A 10,160-nucleotide genomic window follows, 5' to 3' on the forward strand; every position below is an offset into this window, starting at 1 on the left:
ACAGGTTGGGGGGGACAGACACGACGTTACAGGACAGAGGGACAAGGGTGGGACGGCAAGCGGGAGGAGGGGACGGTGCCACGGGGCCGCCTTACGTTTGGGTGGGAGCCCTCGGCGATGGTGGAGAGGGAGAAGTTGTCGTTGTGCAGCTCGGACGGGGTGCGGTATCTGCGGGGAGAGCAGAGTGCGGCGGTGACACCGGGGACACCACCGAGAACCCCGTGTCCACGGGGGCGCTGTGGGGTGAACCCAGGGTTTGGGGGTTCCAGCCTCCCAGTGCTGGAGATCTGGGGGCTAAACGTCCTCAGGGATGGAGACATAGGGCTAAATACACCCAAATCTGGGGCTTTGGGGCTAAATGCCCCCAGCTCTGGGGGTCTGGGGGCTAAATGTCCCCAGGGATGGAGGTTTGGGCCTAAATGCCCCAGATCTAGGGTTTGGGGGCTAAATGCCCCAGATTGGGGGATTTAGGGGCTAAATATTCCCCGCTCTGTATGTTTGCGGCTAAATATCCCAAGGGATGGAGATTTGGGGCTAAATGCCTGAGATCTGGGGGTTTTCGGGGGCTAATTTCCCCAAGATTCAGGGTTTGGGGGGATAAATATCCTTAGCTCTAGGGATAGGTCCCCAAGGATGGAGGTTTGGGGACTAAATGCTCTAGATCTGGGATTTAGGGGCTAAATGTCTCCAGCTCTGGGGGTTTGGGGCAAAACGTCCCCAGGGATGGAGATTTGGGGCTAAATACCCTAGATCTGGGGTTTGGGGGGCTAAATGCCCCCAGACCAGGGGAGGTGGGACTAAATAACCCCAGCTATGGGGTTTGGGGGCTGAACGTCACCGGGGATGGAGATTTTGGGGGCTAAACATCCCAGCTATGGCATTTTAGGAGGCTAAATGCTCCAGATCTGGTGGTTTGGGGTTAAATGCCCCCAGATCTGGGCTTTGGGGGCTGAGTGTCCCCAGGGATGGTGATTTTGGGGGCCAAACGCCCCCGTTCTGGTCCATGCAGGCAGGAGATTGGCACAGGCAGGAGCTGCAGGGCCAGACCCACGGGCTGGCACGGAGCTTCGCTGCTAATTACATTTGGCACTTCCACAGACTAATTAACAGCTCATTAGGGACCCAGGCTGGGAAGGTTTTCTCCTCCCAGGCTCCAGGGAGATGGGCAGCGATTGCTGGGGCAGGGGGTGACCCCAACCTTCCCCTGTCACCCGCTCAGCCCTGTCCCTGCATGGGGACAATGTCTAGTGGCCCCTGGGTGGTGTGGCGAGCCCAGCTGGTGGCCCCAGCTCCCAGTGCAGCAGATTAACTGGTGCCAGTCAGGAGCAGCTTTAAAGGATTAACAGCGGAGCGGGAGCCACAAGCCACGTCCCCATCTCCGGGAGCTTTCCCACCCACTGCCACCTTGTCCCCGTCACATCGGGGGTCTCGATGACACTGACAGGGACAGGAGCCGCATCCAGCCCTGCGTCACCGCCAGGAGCTGGGGCCACCTGAACCGCTGTGGCTATGGGGGTGCTTGGGGACAGTTTTAGGGGTGCCAGCCCTGTCCCGGTGCCACTCACTTGGTCTTGCGCAGTTTGCTGTTCTCCGTCTTGAGCAGGTAGAGCTTCTTGGCGAAGAAGACGGTGAGCATGAAGAGCAGGAGCACCACGAGGGCGGCCGAGCCCACGGCCACGCACAGCACCTGGAAGTCGGTGACGATGGCCTCGCAGCGTGTCCCCTTGTGCCACGTGTAGTCCTGCGTGTTGCACCTGCAAGACGAGGCCGTTTAAGGACCACCCCCCAAAAAACGTGCCCTGATCCCACAGAGAACCCCTAGAGGACATCGGCATCTGTAGCTGGGGAGGTTATGGGGAGATGAGATTAATGGGTGACCCCCCAAACACTGGGGCCGAGCGAGATGGGTGACAGCGGGTGACGCCTGGAGTGGGGTTGGGGTCCCCCCAGGTGATGCTCGTCGCCCACATCCATGACTCCCAGCCCCACTCAGCCCCAGGAGGTGGGGTGACCGGTTTAGGGGGGTTCACCCTGCCACACTGCACACCGGCGTCCCCGTGCCGGCGGGCTCAGCGCCAGGCGCGCGGTGCGTGCCGAGCCGTACGGCACAGCCGGTGCCGGCCCTCCCCGGGCACAATCTGCCGCGGCCGATTAGCGCGGCAGGCCCAGAGCTTCGGCTGCGCGGCCCTGACCTAATTCCTGCCCAGCCGGCGCTCAGGGGGCAGGGAAAGCCCCTCTGTGTCCCCATGGGATGGGGCTGTGGGAGAAACGGGACCTGGATGGGGGGCACAGGGGATGGAGAGACTGGGAATGGGGTGTGTGGGGATGGAGAGATGGGCAACAGGGTGCACAAGGATGGAGAGCCCAGGGATGGGGTGCATGGGGATGAAGAGCCCAGAGATGGAGTGCAGAGGGATGGAGGGTCTGGGGATAAGGTACCCAGGGGATAGGGAGTCCGAAGATGCAGTGCACAGGGATGGAGAGCCTGGAGATGGGGTCCAGGGGATGGAGCACAGAGATGGGATGAAGAGGCCAGAGATGGGGTTCACAGGGATGGAAAGGCCAAGGATGGGGTGCAGAGGGATGGAGAATCCAGAGATGGGGTTCAGGGGGATGGAGAACCCAGGGATGAGTGCATGAGGATAGAGAGGTTGGAGTTGGGGATGCAGGGGGATGGAGAGTCCAGAAATGGGGTGCAGAGGGATGGTGAGTCTGGGGATAGGGTGCATGGGGAGTGAAAAGCCCAGGGATGGGGTGCAGGGGATAGAGAGCCCCAAGATGGGTGCAGGGCGGTGAAAAGTCCAAATAGGGGTGCAGGGAGATTGAGAGCCAAGGGATGGGGTGCAGGGCATGGAAAACCCAGGGAGGGGGTACAGGGGATGGAGAGCCCAGAGATGGGATAGACAAGGATGGAGAACCCCGGGAAGGGGTACAGGAGGATGAAGAGCCCAGGGACAGCGTACACGAGGATGGAGAGCCCAGGGATGGGGTACAGGAGGATGGAGAGCCCAGGGATGGGGTACAGGAGGATGGAGAGCCCAGGGACGGGGTACAGGAGCATGGAGAGCCCAGGGATGGGGTACACAAGGATGGAGAGCCCAGGGACGGGGTACAGGAGGATGGAGAGCCCAGGGATGGGGTACAGGAGGATGGAGAGCCCAGGGATGGGTACACAAGGATGGAGAGCCCAGGGACGGGGTACAGGAGGATGGAGAGCCCAGGGATGGGTACACAAGGATGGAGAGCCCAGGGATGGGTACACGAGGATGGAGAGCCCAGGGACGGGGTACAGGAGGATGGAGAGCCCAGGGATGGGGTACAGGAGGATGGAGAGCCCAGGGATGGGGTACACGAGGATGGAGAGCCCCCTCCTGTGCCCCCCACATCCCCCAGGCCGGGGTCCCCGTCCCTTACCGGCAGAAGGCCCCGTGGCTCTCCACCAGGTAGCACTGGCCGCCGTTGTGGCAGTAGCTGGGGACGAGGTCGCAGAGGGAGCGGCAGGAGCTGTTGTGCCGCACGTACCCGCTCGGGCACTCGCTGCCGTTCTCGGGCTGGCCCCGCTCCCCTGGCCGCGGTTGCGCCGTGGGGCTGCCCCCCATGACGCCGGGGGGCTGCGGCGGGGCCATGTCGCGGCGGCCGGTGGGTCGGGGGTCCCGCGGCGGCGGCTGGGCGCCGGGCACAGCCACGGTGGGTGGCCGGTAGCCGTTCTCGTCCTCCAGCCCCCCATCTTCCTCCTCCTCCTCTTCCTCCTCATCCTCATCCAGCTCATCTTCCTCATCCCCATCGGCATAGAAGGAGGTGGTGGGGTAGAAATCGGCTTCGTCGAAGGGCGTGAAGTCGTCGTAGAGCTCATGGAGGGCCCACGGCGTGGCCGCCTCCTCCGGCTCCCGCCGGCGCGCCGAGCCGGCCGCCCCCCGGCCGCCCCCGGGGAACCCCCCGAGCCCCTCGGCCCCCTCGAACAGGTCGTAGTAGTCGACGTCGATGATTTCTGAGCCGGTCCGGTCGGCGGGCGGCTCGGCCGGGCCCGTGGCGGCCGTGATGGGCTCCTCCAGCCAGGTCAGATCCGTGCGGCCACGAGCCCCTTGCGCTGGGGCTGGGCTGGATGGGGCCCCCCAGAGCTCTGGGGGACGCCCCAAGTCCCCGGGCACGGAGCTGGGGTCCCCCGGCGCGGGGGTGTGCGGGGCCGAGCCCCCGGCCGCCAGCAGCAGGTTGGATTCGGCCGAGTCGGTGTTTGGCCGCCGGCCGGGGGGGCTCGGCGGGGCGGCTGTGAGCCCCCCAAAGCCCCCCGGGCTGGGCAGGGAGGCCGGCGTGGGCCGCTCGCCGCTGCCCGGCTCCTCGGGGCTGCCCAGCGCCACCGCCACCGTCCCCCCGTCACCGGGCCAGGTCACCGCGGCCCCGCCGCCCTCTGCTGCGCCGGGCTTGGGGGGCACAGCGCTGGCGTCGCCCTCCCCGGCGCACCCCGCGCAGCCCTCGGGCACGGCCGGGTCCGTGGTGGTGGCCGTGCCCCCCCCGGGGGGCTCCAGCTGGGGTCCGGCGGGGGGTTCGCCTCTCACCGCAGTCCCCCCGGGGCCGGTGCCGTTGTTGGGGCCCCCCGGGGGGTCTCTGCTCGCCGGGTCCCATTGCGGGGGGCTGCTCTCCAGGGAGCCCCCCCAGGCTCTGCCCTCGGCCTCGCTGGCATTTCGGGGGGGCCACTCAGACGCTGGAGGGGACAAGGAAAGAAAGGTGTGTCAGAGGTGACCCCCCTGCACCCCAGGGAGGACACACAATCCTGGGGGGGCCCAGTGGGTCCCCAACAGCTTGACCTTGTACCCACCAGCACCACAAGAAGCCGTTTTGGGGGGGGGATGCTGCACCCCATGTCTGTTACAGCCTCTCCCAGGGACTGAAGGGGGAGACCCCACAGCTGCCCCCAGCTCCGTGGGTCCCCCACAGCCACAACTGCTCCCGTTATCACCCCAAAACCTTGCAACCCCCCCGTGGTGACACGGCCCCCCAAGCCAAGCTGCTTTTCCCCTGTTGCAAGGGGGATCCAGCCCCTGCAAAGGGATCCAGCCCCCCCACCAATGAGATCCGGTCCCCCTGCAAGGGGATGCATCCCCACTCTGGTACCTGCAGCTGCACCCCAAACACAAGGGGATCCAGACCCCTGCAAGGGACCTGCCCCCCACCCCGAGAAGATCCAGCTCCTTGCAATGGATTCTACCCCCCCCCCATCAATCCAGCTCCTCTGCAAGGGGATCCAGCCCCCTGCGGTGGAATCCTGCCCCCTACAAGGGGATCCAGCCCTCTCTAGCTCCTGCATATGCACCCCCCGCACCACAAGAGGATCCGGCCCCTCCTCAGCCTCCTGACAGTGCCCCCCCGCGCATAAAGGGGATCCAGCCCCTGCAACGCGACCCGGCCCCCGCCCCGGCAAGGGGATCCAGCCCCCTTACTAGGGGATCCCGCCCTCCTCAAGCTCCTGCAGATGCACCCCCCACACATCATGGGATCCAGCCCCCGGCAAGGGGATCCACCCCCCTGCAACAGGATCGACCCACCCCCCCACGCCTCAAGGAGCTCCAGGTCCTTGTAACGGGATCCAGCCCCTCCCAGGGGGATCCAGCCCCCGGCAAGGTGATCCATACCCAGCAAGGGGATCCAGCTCTCTCACAAGGGGATCCAGCCCCTCTTCCAAGACGATCCAGCCCATGCAAGGATCCAGCCCCCTCCCAAGGAGATCCAGCCCCCTCCCAACGGGATCCAGCCTCTCTGCCAAGGGGATCCAGCCCCAGCGAGAGGATCCAGCCCCGGCAAGGAGATCCAGCCCCTCTGCCAAGGGGATCCAGCCCCAGCAAGGGGATCCAGCCCCCTCCCAAGGGATCCCCGGTTCCTGCAGAGGAATGCAGATGCAGCCCCTGCCCGGGACCGCGCACCCCCGGCGATCCGGCCTCCGCCCCCCCCCGCCCTCCTACAGGTGCCTGCGGCAGGATCGGGCCCCCCCGCGCCCCCCGCCGCGGGATCCGACCCCATCCCGGGGTGCAGCCCCCCCCGTCCCCCCCGTACCGAGAGCTCCGAGCGGCAGCAGCAGCGCCAGGGCCAGGGCGGCGCGGGGCTGGGCAGCCGCGGGGGCCATGGCGACATGGAGGGACCCGCAGGGACCGCGGGACCCGCAGGGACCGGGGGACCCGCGGCTCCGCCAGCGGGGCCGGCACCGGCAGCGGCTCCGCCCGCGCCCCCGCCGCCTCCCGCCGCTCCGCTCCGATCCGCTCCGCGCCGCTCCGCTCCGCGCCGGGGGGGCCGGGCCGGGCCGGGCTGGGGGCGGCGGCTGCACCGGCTCCGCCCGCGGGAACGGGGACCCCGCGGGAGCCTCGGCCGGGACCGCGGGACGCGGCGACGGGAACCCCCGGAACGGTGTCACCGGGGACCCCGACACGGACTGCGGCGGGGAGACCGCACAGCATCCCCCGGCGTCGGCACCCGCGCTGAGCCACGAACTGCTCCGGCATGGGGGCGTCCCAGCGCCGGGACCCCTCCCTGATCCCCAAACTGCTCCGGCATGGGGGCGTCCCAGCGCCGGGACCCCTCCCTGAGCCCCAAACTGCTCCGGCATGGGGGCGTCCCAGCGCCGGGACCCCTCCCTGAGCCCCAAACTGCTCCGGCATGGGGGCGTCCCAGCGCCGGGACCCCTCCCTGAGCCCCAAACTGCTCCGGCATGGGGGTGTCCCAGCACCGGGACCCCTCCCTGATCCCCAAACTGCTCCGGCATGGGGGCATCCCAGCGCCGGGACCCCTCCCTGAGCCCCAAACTGCTCCGGCATGGGGGCATCTTTGCACCAGGACCCCCAGCACTGGGATCCCTCCCTGACTTACCCCCCCCAAATTGTTCCTGCATATGGGAGCATCTCTGCACTGGGAACCTCCGGCACCAGGATCCTTCCCTGAACCCCCAAACTGCTCCTGCATGGGGGGGGCGTCCCTGCACCGAGACTCCCAGCAGAAGGGTCCCTCCCTGACCCCCCCAAACTGCTCCTGCATAGGGAGCTTTCCTGCACCAGGACCCCCCAGCACTGGCATCCCCTCCTGACCCCCCCAAACTGCCCTAGCATGGGGGGGGGGTCACCCCTGCACCAGCATCAGGACACCCCCCAGCATCCACCGCCATCACTGGGTTTCCTCATTCATCCCCCAAACACTGCTCCCCCGGCACCCCCACAAGTACCAGGAGCTCTCACTGATCCCCCAAGCTGCTCCTGGATGGGGGGGGCAATCCTGCACCAGGATTCCTTGTTGACCTCCCCAAAAACTGCTCCTTCATGGGGGGGCATCTTTGCACCAGCATCAGGACACCCCCCGGCCCCACAACCTCATCAGTACTGGGACCTCTCGCTGAGCCCCCCAACTGCTCCTGCATGGGGGGCACCCCTGCACTAGGACACCCCCAAACTGCTCCCCCTGCACTCCCACCAGCACTGAGACACCTCCCACCCCCCCAGGTGCATTTGTATGGGGGGAACATCCCTGCATCAGCACCAGGACCCCCCCAGCATCCTCAATCAGTGCAGGGGGACCCTCACCTTGCGCCCCCCCCCATGCAGCAGTGGGGTGAGGGCAGAGCACCAAACCGTGGGGTGAAGCCGTTGCTGGGGGCTACAGGGGGGGCTGTGAATGGGCCAGGGGCTGCGGTCGCTCAGACCCCCCAGGGGGACCCAGAGCAGGGACCCCACGGCTGTGGTGCCGCTTCCCAGTGCCAAACTGGCCCAGGTGCCACCACGGCCTCTGTCACCCGTGACCTGGACCCTGACAGGAGGGGGTACAGGGGGTGCTGGGGGCAGCACCCAAATCCTGCAGGTGCCCCCGCCCCCGGGGGACACGCAGCCCATCACCCCTGAACCCCACCTGTGCAGGGGACATGGCGGCTGCGCTGGGGACAACCAGACAGGTGGGGACACCCTGAACTGCAGCGGGGGGCTCAGCCCGGGCCCGTGGGGCTGCACCGTCCCCTGCTCCTCCCCCCCGGCCAGGGCTGCCCAAGGTGACGGGGACACCACACAGGGACATGCCAGCCATGGCCGCTCCCACATCCCGCACCGGGAAGGATGCTCAGGGACATGGGGGACAGCGGGTGCTCCCGAAGGAGCCCATTTTGGTGCCCCCCAACCCACATCAGCTCAGCCACAACCCCCCATCCACCGTGCAGCCCGTGTCACCCCATCCCACGCAGGGTTGGGGGGGACGGTGGGGCCGGGGGCCCCGCATCCCCCAGCAGCCGCGCCTGGCCGGGCTCCCCGCGCTGGGAACAAACCGCGCTTGTCCCTGCTCAAAGGGGGATTGAAGGGGCTGCACCTGCTTAATATTCCCGGCGCTTCCGCGCCGGCCACGTTTCCAAGGGGACCGGCTGAGGGGCCACAGGGACGGACGGGGGGACACGGCTGGGACAGCTGGGAAAGGGTGGGAAGGGGCACCGGGTCCCACACGCTGCCTGGGGCTGGGGGTCCCTCCGGTGCATCCCCATCCCCGAGAGGGTGAGGGACAGCAGGTGGGACCCTGGGGACAGGGAAGCCCAGGCAGTGACACCCATCCTGCACCCACCACCCACCCCCAGCACGGGACAGGGCGCTGGGACACAGCAGCGATGGCTCCAGGTCCTTGTGGTCGAACTGTTGGTACTTGTCAAGCCCAGGGGAGCTGCCAGCACCCACAGTCACTCCTGACACCCCCAGGGTCACCCCGGCCACCCCCGCTCGAGCAGGGTCACCTGGAGCAGGTCACCCAAGGCAGCACCTGGTTGGGCCTGGGATGTCTCCACCAGTCCCTGGGGTGTCCTGGAGCTCCAGCTCCTCTCTGGTGGCGTTGGTGGCTCTGGCCCATGTCACCTTGCAGCCAATAGCGTTGTCCCCCTCCCGGTCCTGCCACCAAGGGGACACCCGCCCAGGCCATGTCAACCGGGGTCCCCTCAGGGTATTGACACCCCAAAAGCTCCAGCTGCAGCCGTCACCCCCAGGGTGCTGAGCACCGCGGGGAGGGGGGACCCCAGGACCCACGGGGGACACACAGGGGACAAAGCCTTAATGCATCAAATTCCAACACCGGGCTTAAATTCAGGAGCAGCCCCAGCCAGGTGTCGGAGCCGGCACCACCTTTCCCACAAACCTCGGGTTTGTCTTCGTCAGAGGCAGCAGCAGAGGGTTGGCCGAGGGGTGGCAGGACAGACAGACAGACAGACAGACAGACAGACGGTGACAGCTCTTCAGGCTCACAGGAGAACTCCAGCGGCAGAACCGGCCGCTGCTGCCGGGAGCGCGTTGTCCCGGGGGTTACTCTAAATATTTAAAATTAATTAAAAGACCAAAATGCAGCCACGCCAGCGGCTCCTTTGGGGCGCTTGTGGAGGAAATCAGCGTGAGCTCCGTCCGTCTGTCTGTCCCGTGGAGCTGCGAGGGTCTCACCCCAAAGCCGTTCTCTGCGCGGCCCAGCGCTGCTCTCAGCTCGCTCCTGGGTCTGGCCCTGCCTTGGGCTCCCCAAAACCCCACTTTGCTTGCTTTGCTGCCCCCAGCCCTGCCCTGCCCCATGGGGAGCCCTCAGCTCTGCCCCATGGGGAGCCCTCAGCTCTGCCCCACATCCCAGCAGCCCCACAGCGGCGCCTACCCCATTGTACGATGTCCCCACGGACGAGGACCCACACGGGGACCATGGTGGGGACAGCCCGTGTTTGTCCCGCCAGGGGGGCTGCCTGACGTCCTCCCTCCTTGTCTGAGAACCAGAGATGCCCAAATCACTAATTTTCCAGTTTTTTCAATTAACAAGCAGCAAAGAAATCACAACTGAACCGCAGACGGGGTTGAGGTCGCTGTTTGTGCCCAGGCCTCGGACACGCAAGCTCTTCCCTCTCCCACAGCATCCCCGGCAGCGAGTCTGAGCCCAGGGTCAAGCTCGGCTCAGCCAGGCGGGGTTTAAGCGGGACGGCCTTGCCCTCGATTGGGGCTGGCACCGTGCGGGGCACAGCTCGGAGGTGACGAGCCCCGATGTGACACCGAGAGCCGGAGGGAGCTGCCGCCCGCTTGAGCCGTGAGACTTCAAAATCATCCTCACCCCAGCCTAAATCCCCCATAAAACCACCCCAAACACCTCCGGGGGGAACAAATTCACCCACCGACCCACTCCTGACACAGAGCTGAGGC

The 10,160-nt window shown here is 66.7% G+C and overlaps 1 protein-coding gene across 2 annotated transcripts in view; it reads right to left on the bottom strand.

Moving 5' to 3' along the window:
- Nucleotides 1–6,607, bottom strand: part of CSPG5 (chondroitin sulfate proteoglycan 5) — a 9,481-nt gene extending 2,874 nt beyond the window's left edge. For both annotated transcript variants that reach the window (XM_065830315.2, XM_071805454.1), the window contains exons 1-4: nucleotides 6,046–6,607; nucleotides 3,415–4,699; nucleotides 1,566–1,754; nucleotides 96–168 (exon numbers count right to left, since the gene is read on the bottom strand). In XM_065830315.2, coding sequence (XP_065686387.2) covers nucleotides 96–168; nucleotides 1,566–1,754; nucleotides 3,415–4,699; nucleotides 6,046–6,592 — 2,094 coding nt within the window. In that variant the 5' untranslated portion in view covers nucleotides 6,593–6,607. The remainder of the gene's footprint in view (nucleotides 1–95; nucleotides 169–1,565; nucleotides 1,755–3,414; nucleotides 4,700–6,045) is intronic.
- Nucleotides 6,608–10,160: the final 3,553 nt, after the last annotated feature.

Source organism: Patagioenas fasciata, chromosome 2 (genome assembly GCF_037038585.1).
Source record: "Patagioenas fasciata isolate bPatFas1 chromosome 2, bPatFas1.hap1, whole genome shotgun sequence".
In the NCBI taxonomy this organism is placed as follows: Eukaryota; Metazoa; Chordata; class Aves; order Columbiformes; family Columbidae; genus Patagioenas; species Patagioenas fasciata.